Source organism: Halichoeres trimaculatus, unplaced genomic scaffold, assembly GCF_033239565.1.
Source record: "Halichoeres trimaculatus isolate MK-OKI-2021-1 unplaced genomic scaffold, fHalTri1.1 fHalTri1_scaffold_13, whole genome shotgun sequence".
NCBI lineage: Eukaryota > Metazoa > Chordata > Actinopteri > Labriformes > Labridae > Halichoeres > Halichoeres trimaculatus.
Genome location: NW_027437191.1, coordinates 7,065,454 through 7,086,295, shown reverse-complemented (window position 1 = coordinate 7,086,295; position 20,842 = coordinate 7,065,454). Strand labels below are relative to the sequence as shown.

General features: G+C 40.6%; 1 protein-coding gene across 1 annotated transcript in view; it reads right to left on the bottom strand.

The window, feature by feature from the left end:
• Positions 1-590: 590 nt before the first annotated feature.
• Positions 591-20,842, bottom strand: part of htr1e (5-hydroxytryptamine receptor 1E) — a 43,850-nt gene continuing 23,598 nt past the window's right edge. The window contains exon 2 of the mRNA XM_074684699.1: positions 591-1,936. Coding sequence (XP_074540800.1) covers positions 733-1,866 — 1,134 coding nt within the window. The 5' untranslated portion in view covers positions 1,867-1,936 and the 3' untranslated portion in view covers positions 591-732. The remainder of the gene's footprint in view (positions 1,937-20,842) is intronic.

Below are 20,842 nucleotides of genomic sequence, written 5' to 3'. Positions count from 1 at the left end.
GGGGCACCTCTCAGTCACCTCTCAGTCAGGAGAACATGGTTATGTGTGTTTTTAAAGCCAGTGTTAGTGTTTCTGTCTCTTTAATCTCTTTGACGTAGAGTGACCTTAGAGTTATGAAATGTTTGTGTAACATATAACACCATAGAAACATATATGCAACATATTTTACCGGTAAATGATCCTTATCTTTCATAATAAAAGGTCTGTTCTTCTCAAGGTCCCAGCTTTGATGTTATAACATTGTGTTCCTGTCAGTGATCTGAACTAGCAGAGGAGGAAAACTAGTGGAGACATTTCTGAACTATTCATCAACTATTTGTCCATTAAAGCAAACTTTCTAATTAAATGATGGGACACAAACTTTTAAATAATAATGTAATTTCCTTTAATGTAGAGTTAATTGATTCAGTCATCTGTGTTTTAAGATCCAGGTCCTTCTCATATGTTTGATAATGGAATAATTCACAGTTGCACTGCATTCAAAGCACCAGAGGAAACTAAGAAAAGAACAGAGAGACATTTTCTAAAAAGGAGTATTTAATGTAGAACTTTATGAATAAAAGCCAAATAAGTAATGGAGAGTGGTCATTAATAATTCCTTTATTAAAAACAGAGGATATATACTCTTTGAGATGTCACTTTTTTTAGCTGTAATCACAGTCTGTGCCGCCAGGAGATGATTAGTTCGACACACGTACATTCCCTTCAGTGCTCATCACTTTATATCCACATCTATGTGTGCTCCTTCCTCCTGAGCAGCTTTTTAAAGGCCAGCTTGAAGTCATCATTGAAGCTGGTGTACAGCAGGGGGTTAATGAGAGAGTTAACGTAGCCCAGCCAGGTGAGGAGGTCTGAAAGGAGCTGGGAGGGCTTTAACACTTGCAAACCCACCAGGAGCTCCTTCAAGAAGAACGGCAGCCAGCAGACGATGAAGGCCCCGAGGATGAGGCCCAGGATCCTCGCTGCTTTTTTCTCCCGTGTGGTGCAGATCTGGTTCTTCTCGTCCTGCCCGTCCACATCCGTCTCAAAGGACGGGATGCGGATGCCAGTGTTGAGTTTGTCAGAGGTCAGGGTTGGGTCTGAGTTGGACAGGTCGGACACGCAGAACGTGTGTGAGACCCTGCAGTGGTCCATGGAGTTCTGGCTGCCCATGCTGCGGTTGCTGAGGTGCCGAGAGGAGCCACGCTTCTGGTACAGAGTTTTGGCGGCGTTGTAAATCCTGTAGTAAAGGATCAGAATGACGATCATGGGGATATAAAACGCTCCAAAAGTGGAGTATATGGTGTACCCCAGGTGGTCGTGCTCAATGATGCACTGATGGAGGCGGTCTTTGTTCGGCCTCTGCCTCCAGAACAAAGGAGGGATGGAGATGAAGACCGAGATAACCCAGACGGTTCCAACCATGACGGCAGCACGGCGTGCTGACCTCTTGCGTGCATACTCGATGGCTTTGGTGATGGCCCAGTATCGGTCCAAGGCGATGACGCACAGGTGCAGAATGGAGCAGGTGCAGCAGGTCATGTCCAGACTCAACCACATCTCACACACCACCTGACCCAGTGACCACGTCTCCATGGTGATGTAGAGGATGCTGATGGGCATGACGAGGAGCGCCACCAAGAAGTCAGTGACGGCCAGGGAGCAGATGAGGTAGTTGGCGGGAAGGTGGAGCTTCTTGGTGGTGCAGATAGCGAGGATGACGCCACCGTTGATGAGCGCTGTGAGAAGGGTGAGGAGGCTGAGCACAAAGACCATGACGGCCGTACCATCTGTGAAGTGCACAGCCTGCAGGCCACCAGCAGGGGGCGTCGAGCAGTTTGTGATGTTGGGTCCAGAGGTGATCCCTTCTGAGTCCACGTCCATCATGTAAACCAGTCCAGCCCCTCTTTCCCTGGAATCCAGGGAGACAGCTCACTCTCAGGGGTCAAGGGTCAGTCTGAAACAACAAAACACAGAATGAGACTCAAAAAAAGAACACCTGACTTTTTGAGACGGTTTGAGTCATCGGGATGTTTGACATTTCTTTCAGTCTTGTTTATGTTAAAGCAAGACAACAAAAGTTAAGCAACTTAAAGAGGCAAAACAATTCAAAACTGCAGTCTGTAGAAGTTGGCAGCATTTGGTGAACAGAAATGGTGGAAATGAGATATGATGTTTATATATGATTGTGAAGTATCTTGAAACAAGTGAACAATATTGAACATAAAACTTTTGTTTTCTTTTTATTAAGTTAGAAAAAAGCGTTTTATATTTACATTACTGTTCACGGTCCTGTACATGGAGGCAGACATAATGAATGGCCATGTTTGTTTACAGCAGATTTTGGGGGACAGAAAGGGTGAAATGTGGTTTTCACTGTCAGCCTGGCTGTTTGTCCTAAAATCTACCTGGAAGTCAGGTGGAGAAGAAGAACTAGAGCCTTATTTAGCGGTGTTTTTGTGTGAAAGTAACGCGCTGAAAATTCTCTGAATAAAGCTTGAATGCAAACCAATATCAGATTTTTCTGCCAGGAGTCCGTTTATTTGTGCTTTTGGTCAAGTAAAATATGGCCCCGTCTGAGTGCAGAGGAAACCAGCAGAGGAGCAGGGAGGGGGTGTTTGGTGCGAGTGCCCTGGGCTTCTGCTGCACAAAAACACTGCTGTAGGGGTCATTTCTGCCCTAAACCTTGTGATAGGACCCAACTTGTTCCATCCCGGAGTATCACTTTAAACATCTTATTAATTTACTCAACCGCCCACTCAAACACACAACCGACCACTTCATGCACACTGCTAATGTGCTAACCTCCCTGATTTCATTCAGTGGCTTGATGATGACGATACTGTGATTTGATTGGTTTGAGGCCAAGGACAGTGTGGCTTCCTTTGACACAGTCTTGGCCAATCACAGGTGAGCAGTGTTATGACTGCAGCCTAACCTGATTGGTTAATCTTTTTTTTTTTTTTCACCAAGGGACGCCAACTCAGCTTGGCGGACAACAGTGTGCAGTATCGTATTTTCACCACTCATTCACCACAGAACATTTAGGAGGGCGCTGTTTTACACATCGTAAAAGGCTTAATAAGTAGAGGAGAGAAAAAAGGAAGGGATGACAGTGACCACACAGAAGAATTACTGAAACTGTTAAAAGGAGTATTTTCATTAAATCACAGTCTGAAAAAAGAGAGGAAGTGTGGCCTCCCTTGGCCTCTGGGAGCAAACTCTACCGCTCCCTTGTCTAATTATGTTGGAATGAATGATCGGAACTTGGTCCTTTTGCCATAAAACCGCTAAATTGCTGAGAATGTGAGCTAGCAGACTGACCTCCCAAGAGATTTGTGGTGATGCACTTGCAAGACACATTTTCTAGATTGTAATGTCATGATTTAATTTATAACTTAATTTTTTCTGTTAAATTTTTCCATTAAACATTTATAGTGTGCTCTATTTATTGTATAGAGGCCATTTTAAGTTGCTTCAGACAGAGCAAATTAACCACAGTTTTAAGTTCATATGATTTATTCTAAGGACCACATTCATTTAAATATATTAAATGTAGAATAATTAAGTAGGTAGTTTATGTTGATTCATAGGTTTATTTAAACTGTTTAATGTGCTTGATTATGGGTGAAGTTTTGTTTATTAGGCCAGTCAGTGCAGGTGTGAGGGTCAGTCTTTTGTTTCATGCAGGGTGAATGGAGCTTAAGCCAAATGTTTTTTGACCATATGATGGAGAAAGTTTTTTTTTTTTTTGTGTGTGTGTGTGTGTGTGTGTGTGTGTGTGTGTGTGTGTGTGTGTGTGTGTGTGTGTGTGTGTGTGTGTGTTCAGTTGGACAAATGAGATTCCTAAAAAATGAACAACAAAAAATGGAGTTTGCACCTGCAAAATAAATGGGTCATGGACCAGATTCATGAGTAATGGATTTATTTTTGAAAAGTTGAAAAGTGGACACGTGTCGGGACAGCAGCTAAGGCTCCACTCATTCAGGTGGTTTATAAACACATGGAAGGATGTGCCACTACATATTGTGAAGAGATAAACAGAATACTTCTCAATAGTTTTATTTATTTATTATTTTGTCCTCTGCCTCATTGTAATTATTATCCACGTGCCAACATAAATAGCCTCACGTGCCAGCTTTGGCATCTGTGCCCTGGGTTGCCAACCTCTGGTTTACATCATCACATTTTCATCTAAAAGATCAAGAAGAAATGAAGATAACAGCTAGATAACGACTGAAAGGAGAGTAAACATCGGTGGGAGTCACGTTTACATTACCATAACAATGTTTATCGGTTCCTGACAGTGTTGATTATTGTTGATCGTAAAGTCCAACATAACCATTTCTCTGTTTGAGTTTTCTTTTCTCACTGACAGTCAGAGGTGGATTTGTGCTTCAGTGTTGAAGGCTAGCTCTGTCAAACAGAACATGAGCTATCAGAGGGTGATGAAGCTGTCATGGAGCTTTCTGCCTGTTGTTTCTCCCGCAGCAACGACGACCATCAACATGATGATCAGAATAAATGACGCCATCTTCAGGATCTGGGTTAATCTTGATAAAAGCTGATTGATTTGTTGACAATAAAAATAGTAAGAAATGATAAGACATCCAATAGGAAAGGATTCAATGTATAGACAGCCCTCATGAAACTAAACTCTTTTTCAGTCCACAAGTTTGACTTTCACCTGATGAAGACCCTGAACTCATGAGTCACACTTTTTGTGGCACTGAGTCAGTGTCCCAACTCATCGTTTTTTCTTTGCTGCTGTTTTAACACTGCTGTGCAGTTTTCTGTTGAGTGCACAACATAGATTTCAACAAAAAAAAACTTAAATATAAAAACACTCGGTATGCACGATATTATCGGCACAATGTCGGTATCGGCAGATAAAAGCTTAAAAACAGGTTTATCGGTATCGGCAGATATGAAAATTTCTGCCCATATGCACAGCCGATAATGTGCTATTCAGTTAGCATTATTATTTTTTTCCATCTGAAAAATAAGCTCCTTAAATAAAATGTAGCACTTCATTTATTTGCACTGCAGAGCTCTGTGTCTGTCACCAGGTTGTTACAGTAGCTCCAAAATAATCAAATGCAACTTGGTTATGTTTAAAAATGCATTGTACATTTAAAGTTCATGTGATCTAAAGAAATTATTTTTCTGTATTTCAATACTGAATGTCTTGAGTTTGAAAAAATAATACATTTCTTATTTATGGTGAAATCAAATGTTTTTTGTCTTGTTTTATGTGTGTTTCTTAAACAAATAAGAATGTCACAATAAGAGTAACATATAAATTCCAGTACAGGATAGACTTCGCTTTCTTTACAGTGAAAAAAACAAACAAACTTGTGATTATCGGTATCGGTATCGGTATCGGCCAAAAGGGGTTCCGATATATCGGCATATCGGATATCGGCAAAAATCCAATATCGTGCATCCCTAAAAAACACCTTACTGTAGGACGAGTGAGCTCACAATTAAGATGCACTGCTTCTGTTATTTTTTAATGGGGCATCTTGTTTCTCAGGAGCATGTGAAGTTTTTAAGCCTTCATGGACTGACAGAGACATGCACTGCACACTGACATCATTAATGCCTCTGAAGGTTCGGTGCCACTGCTTTGGGGTGAACAATGGGATTGGACAAGTAATAGGAAGTAAGACAGTGCATGTCTGCAGCTCCTGAGGTGTTTGAAAGCACAGCAGAGCTACACATGGGACCTCATTCACAGGAGGGTTGTGTTGCTCTGTGCAAGTAATTGCAACCCACACCAACAGCCAAGATAGAGAGTCTGTAAATACAGCCTGTATATGTTACTTCTGACGTTTTGAACAACCTTTCATGAGGCTGAGCAGAGCTGCAAGGAGGTGCGGGGGTTAGTCCTGATGCCTCCTCAGGCAAGGAAGAAATCTCTGTGTGGTGTTTGCATGATCCAGGCTCTCCAGGAACCAGCTTGTTAGCTGGTTCTCCAACAGTCCAAAGACATGCTTGTTAGGTTACTTGGTGACTCTTAATTGCTTGTAGGTGTGAGTGGATGCTTGTTTGTGTGTTCATGTACATGCTTCAGCCCTCTGACCCTGAGTGGGAAGAGTGGATGGATGGAGAGATGGAGATATAGAGACTGAATGGGGAAGTAGCATCATGGTGTTTATTTCCGTTTATTCATTCATGTTGTTTAGCATGAAAAATATGGACAGCATGAGAAACAAGCAAACTATGGTTTGATTTCACCTTCTCCATCATTGCAAGCAAGGCCTAAAGGTAGAGTCTGCAGAATTTTCCTAAATTTTCCCAGAATTCCTTTTCGGGAATAATCCTGCTCAATCGTCTCCTATGCATCTCTATACATGTGTGTGTCAGTGTCAGTGTCTGCCTCAACCCCCTCCTCTCCCTGTATGTTGATGTTTTGGTTGTGTCAGGATTTTTCTGGGTGGAGGGTAAGTGTGGCGACATCAGACAATCACAGCGCGCCCAAGTGCACAAGTGACTTTGCGTGTTAATGATAGTGAGTGGGAGAAGCTATCCTGAGTGGTTTCGATAGTGGACGTAGCACGGAGAAAGAAAAACACAACAATAATGAAACGAAACATCCAACAGATAAAGCTTTTTTGCTAAATGAGGGTGACGCTTGACTCGATTTTCACTCACTTTCGACACTTGGACAAAGTTGACGCTTTGTTGTCATTTTGTTGTTGTATTATTATGTTTAATGTGATGAAAGGGATAGTTCAGTTTTTTTGAAGTGGGGTTGTATGAGCTCTATGTGACCACTAAGGACATTAGATACAGTAGAAAGTTGTCTCCTCTCCCTCAGTAAGACACAAACTTTAATCAATGGTGACGAGGAAATAGACGCTAACAGGGAAAGACCGTACCAAATTCAAAGGCTATTTTCTCTGCCTACAAGAACTAAAATCAAAAAGTAATACCACAGTTTAAGAGTACGCTACATAAAATATTTTTTAAGTGCATTAAGTTTTCGGAAATATAAACATTTATCCGGACCTAACTAACTGGTCATGTGTCCTTCCGTGCAACGATACCTGTATGAACCGGAGTAAACAGAAGAAGAGCTGCTACAGATGGCGACTGAAAGGAATACAGAGGAAACATCCGTCCGTGGTTCATACAGGTATCCTTTTGGTTCCAAAGTGAATGAAACTTCATCGTCGCTGTCATAGTCACTCATTTTGAATTTCCTACGCTGCCTCACAATCCTCAGAGTACAGACAAAAGAATTACGATACTTGATCAAACTTACACGAGGCTACAACCGGCGCCTGAAGCACAGCTTGTTTACATTCCCTGCAGCTGAAAGGAGGAGGGGGGACAGAGCGCACTAGCGCTGCGCAGAAGGATACATGACCAGTTAGTTAGGTCCGGATAAATGCTTATATTTCCGAAGACTTAATGCACTTAAAAAATATTTTATGCAGTGTACTCTTAAACTGTGGTATTACTTTTTGATTTTAGTAGATGATGACATGATAAAGTTTACTTGAAATACATTTACAACCTTTTTAGATGTAAATGTCTCCTGTGCACACTCAAACAGATACCACATAAATCAGGTATTCAGCTCTGAAATGGTTGTGCTTCTTAAATATGAAAATATGCAGACCATTAAATCAAAGGAATAAAAGGAGGAGTTTATTATTGCATTTCATGTAAGCTGTGAAGGTTGGAGATTAATTGAAAAAATAAAACTAAATTGAAAATCTGAAACACTGTCTGCTTAAATATTTATTTACAACTGTAATTTTTTTAATAATAAAGTGAGTACAATACTTTCTGGGCTATAAGTTACTCTGGAGTATAATCATACATCTTTTTAAAGTGGTATCAGTCAAAAAATGCATAATGAAGAGGAAAACAACAGATATAAGTCACACTGGACCATAAGTTTCATATATTTAGAATAATTTGGTTTGTTAACAGTATTTTCAGTTTGAACTTTTTACATTTAACTTTGATAAATGTTTGTACATTAGGTGGTTTAAGTATTATTCCTTCAGCTCTTCATATCTGTGACCAGTTTCTCTTTTCTACGTGCGCTCCTCTCCTCTCCTCCTCCCCTCCCCTGCTCTAGGTGAGTTTTACTGGTGAGAATGGTGCAGTGTTAGTTTAAATGAGCTCCACTCCTTACCATACCTCACTTTCAAAAAGTTTCGGGAGTTTTGGCGCTAGTTTGTGACTTAAACCCAGGAATCTGTTTACAAAAGAGAGTAAAAAAGTCACAGGTGAACTTTTAAATCATGTTAGCAGGCGCCGGGAGCTGTCATGGTGTCCAAGACGGAGGCTGGAGAGGAGCGCGTCTGAGCGCCTGTCAGCAAAAGACTTTGAGAATGGACCAATGAGCTAACACTGTGTGCAGGCAGTGCTCATGGGAGTTGTAGTGTTGTAGTCTCATACTGCAATGGGTTTAGTATTCAGATACATTTCAGAAAACCCCAATTAAATAATTCAATCCGCCAAAGTGGCTAGTAGGAGTGATGGTGATACCCGCCATAACTGAAATTCGCCCGCAATTGGCGGGTTGGCAGGTGTTAATGTCAAGCCCTGCAGGTATGTGTCAAATACCCATGATTAGCCTGTGCTAACATGCCAAGTCAGGTGCGCTGCTCTCAAGTCTCTCCCACATAGACACGCTATGCTGCAGGTGGTTGCTGGGCTAGTGAGTGTGTTCATACAATCACATTTGGAGGCTGTGGGTGTGCGCTGCCGCTGGCACTGTTCCAAGGAGGAGGAGCCCAGTTAGGATGCTGTTTACCAGAGGTGTGGACTCGAGTCATGTGACTTAGACTCGAGTCAGACTCAAGTCACAATTTTGATGACTTTGGACTCGACTTGACAATATCATCAAAGACTTGCAACTCGACTTGGACTTTGACATCAGTGACTCGGGATTTGACTCTGACTTTAGCGTGATGACTTGAAAATACTTGAAAATTTCAGTAAGACTGAAACTTAAACACATAACTTGACACATAACACCTTAAACCCAATGTTAACCAGTCCAACATCTTCACTTGCACACACCAACCCTATATATCTACTTACACGCCCGTATACACACACTCAGCTCATACACACATTAGAGGAGTTAAAATGAATGATCACATCACAAAATGACCACATTTTCAAAAGTTCATTTGTTGTTGCAGCGCTCAGCACTCATTGTTTTCTGAACGCTATATCAGCACTCTTTTTTTGTCATTAAGTTCTGTAACACTGGTCACATTTTATCTGAAAAATAAAGTACCTCAAAATACATAAATTGTACTGGTCAAATTAGATTATTTGTTGAAATTACTTATTTTTTTGTAAAAAAAAAAAAAAAAAAAAAAAAAATCTTATGACTTGAATGGACTCGAAAATTTTAAGCCCAAGACTTCAGACTTGACTTGACTTGTCTTCTCTTTACTTGAGACTCGACTTGGACTTGCACGTCTTTAATTGAGACTTGACTCGAGACTTGGGTTTAAGGACTTGAGACTTACTTGAAACTTGCAAAACAATGACTTTCTCCCACCTCTGCTGTTTACTAACAAGAAGTGAAAATTCCTGCAGACCGTAGCTTTAATATATATCATCCAGGAGAGTGTGGTGCAGTCATAGCGACAGATGTAGCCTTTTAAACCTTTCCTGATTTCTCTGGTGTGACAAATTATTGAAAGCTCCATGACCACCTTGTCTGCTGAGGAAGTGGCAGAGCATGGTCCTCCTCAAAGTGGGAGTACATAACTTTCATCAAACAGGCTAACAAGTCAAGGTTTGCTTGTTGCTAGCTAGCTCTAATCTCCCTTCTTATGTCTGAACTCTGCTCAAAGAGGTGCAGGTGGTGATAAAGAAAAGGATACTATGTGCCATCACCATCCTGAGGAAAGACCCCCAAGTCCCCTATAAATTTTACTCTCTGATTAGAGAGAAAGTCTCCTCACAGCTGTGATTGTGTGTGAAGGCCATCAATCTGGCTTTCCTGTATGAAAAAAAAAACTCTGCTTCCTCCTCACAGGAACACCCTCATTTACTAAAAATCAAAGGATGTCATCATCATCATCTTTCTGAGCTGTGATCTCAGGACACAGCTCCAGTTTGTGTAACCAACAAACTGTCTCAAATTTCATGTTATCTGTAAGTAACACCAAAAATGTCTAATGTTGACCTTTGTTGTACATGCATCAACCATCTCTATGTTGCCTGAACTGAAGAAGACTTTTCAAAATATCAAACTATAAAGTCCCTGGGAAAAAAAGAAAGTCAAGTTTTATAGTATGTGCAGAAATAAAGATTGGACAAAAATCCACTTCTCTCCAACATGAGTCATCAGAGAGTCCTCTGAGTACAACTGAACAGGAGAGCTGTGTGGAGGAGTCTGCTGTCCTTTCATTACAGGATCTCTGGTTGTTATAGACACAGGCTGAGTCCCAAAGCTCCCCACTTAGCCTCCCCCTCCTCCACCTCCTCCTTGTTCTCCTCTGAGGTGAGAGGATTTAAATTAAGTTTCTAGATCATCAAAAGTACATTATTAATTAAGCAGCACTTTAACGGGAAGAAGACACTGTCTCTGATTTACTGTGGTCAATTTATTCCTCTTGCTATGTCGACAACACCCACGCTGTCATTTCTTGGTTACACACCCCAGAGTAACTCCCATTCACCTGTTTATATTTCTGTTGACTGAAATATTCTCCTCCTGCTTTTGCTCTCCATACAGATATAATGCTAGATGTTCAGATTGAAGCCCCATTTTCAACAAGTGGTTCAGTTCAGTTCATCTTGGTACAGCACACATTTTGTGGTGTTTTCACTGACCAATCCTGGGACAGATCTCCAAATAACAAAGACAAACTGTTACACTTTTTGGGACCCTTCTGAAGGGGTTCTAGACTAAAAAGGTGGAGCTACAACACTGCAGACCATTGATTGGTTGAAAAATTCATCATTTTCAGAGCAAGCAACAGTGGCTGTATCTCTCTTTGTGGCACACAGTCTTCTCTGAAACAAAGCTTGATTGTTCTTTGTGGCAAAGAGCCACATGTCAATCAGAAAGAAGACAAACTGCTGGATGTCTTCCATCGTTGCTCTCTGTTTACTGTGTCGTGTTTTTCTTCTTCGTTGGATTTATTAGTGGGTTACACTGCCTTGTGCTGCTATGGTGTCGTGCTTTCATGTAACTGACGACTTTTGGCTTAGATGCTGCTGGCTGTGGAAACAGGATCAAGGTTTACTGATCCAACCCGTCCTAAACTGTACTGATCTAAACCTGACTGCTTGGTGGAAATAGGGCTTAAGAGTGTGCAGATTGTCAAACCTCTACAAATTCTTATGTTAAAGAATTCCCTGAATCTGTAAATTGATCAAAAGTTATGTTCTTAAAGAGGACATATCATGCTTGTTTCTCTACACTATGCCAGACGAGGATGCCTGTAAAGCATTTCTGCCCTCAGTACAAGTTATTTAGTTCCTCCATTGCTCCACAATTCTCAATATCCTCATTTAAGGCCATTCTGAAGATCTCGTTGAAACGCTCCGTTTGGAGAATGACCTCCAGTAACCTCGCAACTGCAGCCCTTTGTGCTCTGATTGGTCAGTTCTATCAGAGGGGCGGAGGGGGTAGAGCCAGGGGGCAGTTTTTGCAGCATGGCAGTATTTACAAAATCGCCACATTGGATGGAGCAGACCGAGCGAGTTTGCTGTTTGCCAAAACTTCACGTAAGGTTTTGATAGCAGTAGTAAAATGGCAGAGTGTGGGATACAGCCTTTTGTATTGGACCCCGAGTCAGACCCGGACGGTTCTGCAGCTCAGGAGGAAGAAAATCCACCTGGACACAGATCATCTCAGGACGCTTCAGTGTGGTGAGTCAAACCGGTACTGTAACATGTATAGTTTATACGTTTATACCCGACTCTTGGTGGGTGTATCCCTAGGTGGCGGTTGTGTGACTAACTGACATCACAGAGGAGGAGCTGCTTTATCAGATTACTCCAATAAAAAGAAAGGATCCTCATGTCGTCATGAAGGTCGAAATCTCGAAGCCAAATGTCAATGACCTATTTTCAGAGGCATCAAATCTCGTTCTAGGATTTTAGAAAAAATACAATATCTCCTTTTTGCAAATTCAGGGGTGTAAGGTCTTGTTTTCAAATTTATCATATTATATGTAAGTATTAAATCAGGGATCAGCATGATATGTCCCCTTTAAAATAGCGAAAGATATTCATAAGATCTCTTTATGATATGATAGAGGAGCGGGACTTAAACACCAAGGTCTGCCAACAGCTCCACCACAACAAGCTGCCAGAGGAAAGGGCGTCTGTGGAGCAGAAGTCTTGGGGCGTGATCACACTGACTTGCCATACCGTGCTGTAATCGAGCACAAGCAAGCAACAGCACCATCCCCGCACTGGAGAGTATGACGGGGTTTTAATAGGGGAACCTCATCTCCAAGCCCCTATCCTGCTGACCTCAGCTTTTGATGTCAGCCCCAGAAATGTTGTGATTTATCACGTTTGGACCGGATATAGAAATACTTCATAACACACAGAGAAAATGGTAGGCGTTGGATAAATCTATCATTACCTGCACACTTTTCTATGATGTACCCAAGACTGGACAATACTTCATCACATTAAATAAAATTATGTTTAAGCTATTATTTTATATGTCTGATTTCTAAAGCTCAAAAAAAAAAAAAAAAAGAAAAAAAAAGAAACGTAAAACTAAATCACTGAATGATTGAGAGTGAATGAGGGAATAGAGATGCACAGACATCTTGAGTACAGAGATTACTGCTAAAAATGCTGCACAGCTTACAAGTAACTACAGTTTGAAAAGGATTGCAAGAAATCTTTATGTTGCTGACTAAACCTCTTTAGGCTTCATCAGCAGGCTTTTGTTAAGAAAACATTTCACACTGAAAAGTTCATCTCACGCTTTTTACTAAATCAACAACTGGAGTGTGTAAATTATAAAAATTATACATAAATGATCAAAACGCTTGACTAAAAGTGACTTCCAATTTTGTTTTCAAATAAACTGATGTGTTCTCGGGACAAAAGTGTCAGACCAACGTCAATTTAAACAGAAATAATAAACTGAAACTGGAACTGGACAGTAATTTTATTTGACATTGGGCTGGGGGCTTGAGAGGTGAGGTCTGTAGCCCAGAACAGACCTCTGACATCCCTGTATGATGGAATTAGATTTGTGCCAAAAAGAATCAGAATAAATTGTAAATAGCAAACAAAAAATAAACATTTGAGAGATACAATCCAACTCAAGCAAAAAAAAACAAAAAACAATTAGTTGCAATCAGGATATTTGTATAAATAAGTAATTAGCCGTTTACTTTTTTTTCATCATCAGTTCTTTTGTTCACAGTTTTGCCTTTTTTTCTCGCTGATCAGACTTTTGTTCTCAACGTCAGCTTTCTCGTTTGCGCTGCCAGACTTTTTGATCGCGATTTTTGACACAAACCTCTGGAATGCATCCTCATTGGCTGACTAGTTTTTGGGTACTACCCATTGCCCTGAATGCGGTTCTGTGCGGCATGTGACACCCTTTGTAAAGTCTGAGTGAGCAATTAAAAAATTAAATAAATAAATTCAGGATTCCGTGTATCATTCGTCCAATCCTTTAGTTGATATTCAATCATTAACAATAATTAAAAAAAAGAATAACAGTGAGTTTAAAAAAAAAAAAAAATTCCTTTTTGAAATGAAAACAAACAAAAGAAAATATTTTTGTTTTTCCAATATAACATTTGATAATATAGATCACATAAAGGGAAGTTCAATTACAGGCCACTGGCTGATTTTGATTTAATTATTAATTTCTCTTATCACCATGACCCAGAAGTTGTATCTTCTCCATCAGGAAACCTGGTTTGATGGTAGAAGTACACGTGATTTGGCTCAAAGGAGCTAAAAGAGTGACCCTTAAGGATGACGACATGTCAACCAAAAAAAATCTTTCAGGTATGTTTGCTTTCTTCTAAAATACACCATATGTTTCTTGTTAAGTTACAGAAAATATGACATATTTACACAGTTACACAAATATTTTTATTGCAACCAATACATTTTTTTTTGCTCTAGTTAGATTATATCTCTCAAATTTTATTTTTTGTCCGCAATTTAATTTTTTTTGTTTGATTTTTTTGTCACAAATCTCATTCCATACTTTATTATTTAGAAAAACTTTTGAAGTGCAGCGTACTCAGCAGTTATCTGTGATGGATCATACGTCATGACCTTGTGTACGCATGCTTGTGCTTGGGCCACGCCAAAGCACACCTCACAGAGGAATAACATAAGTGCTTTCAGAAAAATGGGGATTTTCTTCTGAGCTTTAAATCATGGAAAGCCAGAAGGTAAGAATAAAGACTAACAAAGACCCAGTACCCTTTCTTTAAGTTTCGACACCTAGAATGATACAGTTAGCTTTAACCTGGCTCATAACTTTTTCATTCATTTTTCATTTTATTTGAAGCATAGAAGGACAAACTGCCCATGTATTTTTAATTTAAAGGTGACATGTTCACAGAGTATTATTCATCACTGGTCTGACCTCGATCTGAGTAACTCCTCTAACACAGGGAGAATCTGAAGGTCAGAGCTTTTAAAGCATGACGTCTTCAGGGACACAGAGATCCCATGAGATTTCCTACAACCCACCTCTCCCCCCACAGAGCCATCAGCCTGTCCTTTCCCACTCACACAGATCCTTTTCAATCAAAACATCTTTCCACCTGGAGTGAGCCCTGTTCAGCACAGGTCTGTGTATAAATCTTCTTTTGTTACACACAAGAACAGCTTTGACATGTTCTTCTTTGAGTTTCTCAAAATAAGATTTACTAATTCATCTCATAAAATTTAATTAGGAGGGCTAGGGGATTTTAATTAGGAACTTAAGAAGCTATTTTTCTTAAGCTTCCAGGTTTTTTTTAACCTGCTGCAAGAAATTAAACACATCAAATCATCTTTTTAAGCCAACAAGATTCAGATATTGAAAGTTTTTGGACAGACTTATAATACTGGGGCCAACTACCTTATCTAGCCAGGTGTGAGGAGACTGAAGCAGATGATAACTTGTGCTGGAGCTAACACAACAACCCCTGAGTTCTGTTTTGGGGACGATGCTTCTCACTGACTGATATTTAATGAATTGGGAACAACAGCATTTGTAAGGTAGCTGTGGACTACAGAGCGACTTCACCTAAAGAAGTGTGGATGATTTTTTAGTCGCAGTTTGTGATTGGTTACACGCCAGGTTTCATGAAGCCTCTCTCAAATTTTTCTTTTTTTAATGATGCTTCAACTATTAAAGCCTTGCTACGATCTGATTGGCTAATACAGGTTGTTTTTTTCTCTGGGGGAGCCATGATGTTTTGTTCATCACACTTTACCAAAGCAGAAGTACGCTGATGCAGTGTTTTGACAACAATAAATCAACAAAAGCATAAACAGAATATATAATGGTGAAGCTTATTTATGGTTTTTATTTTTGCAAAATTAAATTGGGGAAGCCAGGCTTTCCTGCAGTTGCATCTGTGGAGAGTGAGTCGCCATTTTCAGTCATATCTTTTCCACATCGTTCATTGAGTCGCCTTAAATAGAATCAGGAGAAAGTTGGGAGCCTTGTGCTTCGGCTTCAATCATTCAGTTTTTATTCAACTTAAAGACCCTGTGTGGACTTTATATGAGATCTTGAAATAGACTCACTTTAATAAATATATATACCAGGCCATAATCTATGGTTTAAAATGAGTTATGGAAACAGTTATTTCTCAGTATCTGTCAGAGTTTTCAGAGAGAACAGAAACCCATCAAAGTCCCTGAGATGACTCTATGGTGAAAATAAAATGAAGCAAAAGAGAAGAGAGATCTGAGTTTTTCTCTGCTGAAAAGGATTCCTTGGATTTATTTGGGAACAGTGGACACTGGAGCTGGACTCTAAAAAAAAGGACTCTAGCAGCACTAATATAGCTGGTTTCTTCACTATGCTACAAACTGAGTTGACAAAGTTTGCTTTTTGTATAAATAAGGTAAATAAAAATAAAGCGTGTGTGTGTGTGTGTGTGTGTGTGTGTGTGTGTGTGTGTGTGTGTGTGTGTGTGTGTGTGTGTGTGTGTGTGTTTGTGTGTGTGTGTGTGTGTGTGGCATTGACGACTTTGCATAGCTTATTTGAGTTAAACAAAACAGATAAATTACTAAAACATGAAATGAGTTGCTGCTGGGGAACAATGCACTTCCTGCACACACAAGCCATGCTTACACACACAGGCACACACAGGTGTGCACACATTTATAAACACGCACACGCGGTGCCGGGCCTATCGTTAGAATATCTGTTTAGGTGCTTTTGCGTGGACCATGGTGCTAACAATCAACACTTAATTATGCATGATGCATTAAATTTAACACACAAATGTGAACTGCTCAGTGGCAGCACAAAAAATGACACAGAATGACGACGTCTCCATGTACATGGATCAGGGTCAGGTATCAGTCTCTTTTGGGACACACATCTTTAGGTTTAATTTCCTATTTTTAAGCACATTGTATTTCATTTTATGAATTAAAAAGCAGTTAAAAAATACATGAATTAATTATTAAATTAGTTTAAGCAACATAATTCGAAATAATAGGAGTTTAGGGCTTCATTTCGCTAGGGGGTGCTGCAGCACCTCCCGCACCCCTAGTTCCCACGGCCCTGCATTAACTTGTCACTTTGCATCTTGGGAAATGTAGTTTTGAACAAAGAAAGGTAGAGTTCAGAAGAAGACCTGCTCCAAAACGAATGCATGTTTTGCTAAAGCCCCATTTCCACCAAGCGGTTCAGTTCGGTTTGTCTCGGCATGTTACGGCGTTTCCACTGACTAATCCTGGGACAGATCTCCAAATAACCAAGACAATCCCACTTTTTGGCACCCTTTTGAAGGGGTGTCAAACTAAACCTATCCGAGCTCAGAAGGTGAAGCTACAACACTGCAGTCTGTTGATTGGTTGAAAGAATCGTCACTATCAGTGCGACAGCGGCTGCTGTATTTTTCATGGGGGCACACAGTCTCCTCTGAAACAAAGCTTGATTGTTTTTTGTACCAAAGAGCCACATGCCAAACACAAAGAAGATGATTTGTTGGATGTCTTGCATTGTTGCTCTCTTTGTTTACTTTGTCCGGTTTTTCTTCTTCATTGGATTTATTAGCAGGGTACACTGTGTCATGCTACTATCACACTATTATTTTACTGATGCAGCTATCAGCATCCAGCTTACATGCTGCCCACTAAGAGGGGGCACTGTTAGCTGTGGAAACACAAACAGGACTAAGCGTAACCAAGCCAACCTGTACCAAACTGTACTGATCTGAACCGAGCTGCTTGGTGGAAACGCGGCTTAAGAGTCTATAAGAATGTAGATGCTAATGCTCATGGGAAATAGAGTCTTAATCCTGAAAAAAATTAGGTAGCTTTAAGTTTTTTTTTTTTGTGCACAAAACAGAATCTTAGCTTGGATCTTTATCATCCACACCAGACGACTTGTTTTTTCTTTAGTCCTTTTTTTAGGGTTCTTCTTCTCCGCAGAAAGCAGCTTGTCTGGTCTGGCTCATCTTTTTTTATTCCTCTGCCTGCGAGTTACAGAAATAGCAACATGTCACTCAAATCCATCCCTGAATAAAACTGAGCTGTCACAGCACTAATCAGCTCTGACAGTGTAAATAAACTATGTCCTGAAGTCTTTTCAAGGCAATTATATCATCAGTTGGACCTGATGCTCCCTCAAAGACATGCTTTATTTCTACAGGATTGAGAATTCTTACAGTCTTTATCCACCAAATACGTCTCTGAGGTCTTACATGAACACACAAAGCTGTCAGGTTAGAATGAAATCATCTCTGCAGGGGACGCAGTGGCGGCGGATGTCTGTCATCCAGCCTCTGATGAGACACTGACTTTTATAACACGGGTAAATCCAGAGCCATACTTCAGGGACTACAGCTCTAAATCGTTCTCCGAGCAGCTGGTCACGCCTGGAGAATCCAGCAGTGAGGGCCATTACTCAGCTGTCGGCTCACCTGGAGAACAGACGACCTTTTTGGGGCGCAGATTGAAGGGGAGATTTTGCATCATCATAAAAGTGCCGACATTCTGGCACGCCGGCTATCAACCATCGGGGCACGGTTTGGCCCAAACGCAGACGAATGACGCTGACCTTTAGAAAGTCAGATTCCTCCTCCGATACTCACAGATGTCTCTGTGCCAAAGTGCCCATGACAAACATTTTACAGGAAGACAGAGACAAACCAACTCCGACAAGAAAATGAAATGAGAAAACAAAATTGGAAGAGAAGCTGTCACTTTATATCAGAGTGATGGAGGGATGAAGTGACAGAGGAAGGACTTATTTCATCTCTCAACCAGCATCACTGTTACCAACACTATAAGAAGACAGGAGTTCACTTCTTCTTATGACTGTGACATTTTATCAAAACATACAGCCAGTTTTTAATCATTTACCACCATGTTATTTTTACACTAAATATTAATCTGCTAGGAGCAAGAACACTCCTTTCAACAGGAAAAAACTAGGCTCATACATGGACACGGTTGAAATGAATCTGGTGCCAATCGAGAGGCAGCTTGGTGCAGCAGCTCTCTCTTTGTTATTCTTTTCTTTCCTTGAAAAAAATCGTTTTAGTCTTCTCGTAGTTGACGGTTGTCATGAAAGGGGACATATCATGCTTGTTTCTCCTTTTCACTATGCCAGACTAGGATGCCTGTAAAGCATTTCTGCCCTCAGTACAAGTCATTTAGTTCCTTCATTGCCCCACAATAGTGTTCTCAATATCCTCATTTTAGGCCATTCTGAAGATCTTGTTGAAACGCTCCGTTTCCAGAATGACCTCCAGTAACCTCGCAACGTCACAGCCCTTTGTGCTCTGATTGGTCAGTTCTATCAGAATGGCGGAGGGGGTAGAGCTAGGGGGCGGTTTTTTCAGCATGGCACATTGAATGGAGCAGACCGAGCGAGTTTGCTGTTTGCCAAAACTTCACCGTAAGGCATTGATAGCACTAATAAAATGGCAGAGTGTAGGATACGTCCTTTTGTATTGGACCCTGAGTCAGACCCGGATTGTTCTGCAGCTCAGGGGGAAGAAAATCCACCTGGACACAGATCATCTCAGGACGCTTCAGTGTGGTGAGTCAAACCGGTACTGTAACATGTATAGTTTATACGTTTATACCCGGCTCTTGGTGGGTGTATCCCTCAGTGGCGGTTGTGTGACTAACTGACATCACAGAGGAGGAGCTGCTTTATCAGATTACTCCAATAAAAAGAAAGGATCCTTGTGTCGTCACTAAGGTCGAAATCTCAAAGCCAAATGTCAATGACCTATTTTCCGAGGCATCAAATCTCGTTCTAGGATATCAGAAAAAACACAATATCTCATTTTTTGAAAATTCAGGGGGTGAAAGGTCTTGTTTTCAACTTTATTATTTTACATGTAAGTATTAAATCAGGGATCAGCATGATATGTCCCCTTTAACTTTTTATGGCTTATCTGTCAGTCTACACCAAACTGGTTCCCCTCTTGTTTTAAGCCTCACTCTTGGTACCTCGGGAAGGACCTGGTGTGTCGACCTGACTGGGTGCTCTGACTGGAGCATGCAGGTTCAGACACTCACTTAGGTATAGGGGTGCCAACACATAAAAACTTTTAAAAACCAATAATGCAACTTTATACAGGATCCTAAAGCTTACAGGAAGCCGGTGAAGGGAGGCTAGAACAGGTGTTATGTGGTCACGTCATCTCCCCCCAGTCAGCAGGCATGCAGTCCCATTTTGAACCAGCTGGAGGCACTGGAGGGATGACTGGTCAACACCCACGTAGAAAGAGTTACAGTAGTCCAGCCTAGATGTTATGAGCATATGTATAACTCTTTCGAGATCGTGAGGAGGAAGGTATGCCTTTACCTTACTCAGGAGTCTAAGCTGAAAGAAGCGTGTCTTCACAACAGAACTGATCTGTTTATCAAATTTGAAAGAGGTATCAAAGATGACTCCAAGGTTCCTGACTGAGGAACAGCAGTGAGATCCCAGATTACCGAAAACACTGTTGACACCATCCAGCAGATCAGGAGAACCAAAAACCACAACATCAGTTTTCTTGTCATTCACACTAAGAAGTTGAACGCCATTCATAATTTGACATCTTCTAGATAGGACAACAATGCATTCATAGATTCATTGGTTTTAAAAGACAGATAGATTTGTAGGTCATCTGCATAGCAATGAAAAGAGACACCATGTTTTTTGAAGATGGATCCCAACGGGAGCATATACAAAGAGAGACTCCCCTTTTTCCTGAAAAGGAAAGGAATTCTAGATGTTTGTTTTATTTATCCAGACAATTTTAGTTATCTTACAGAAGGTATTACAAAACAATAGAAAAGTGTAGTAGAAAACACATTTTACAAGGGCTGTCATTTTAACGCGTTACTTAGATTAATTAATTACACCGCAAATTAACGCGTCATAAAAATTTACGCAGATTCATCTGGATCCCAAACCCGCGAGGCGTTCAAAGAAGCACTTATTTTCAAATGTCTAGCATTTACAATCAGTTTGTCCTACATGAAAAAAGTGGTGTTCTCGTCAGATTTTCAAATTTCCAACGGTCCCTGAATGTATCACACCTGACATCAGCAACATGCTTTGAACCGGGGGAAGAGAGAGCACTGTAAAGCGCACTGCCGTCCACATCTCATTTATTCACATGTCCTTTTTGAAAATCTACAGAAAATCAACCGTTTGCTCTAGCTCAATTCTGTAAAAAACAGGTAATTT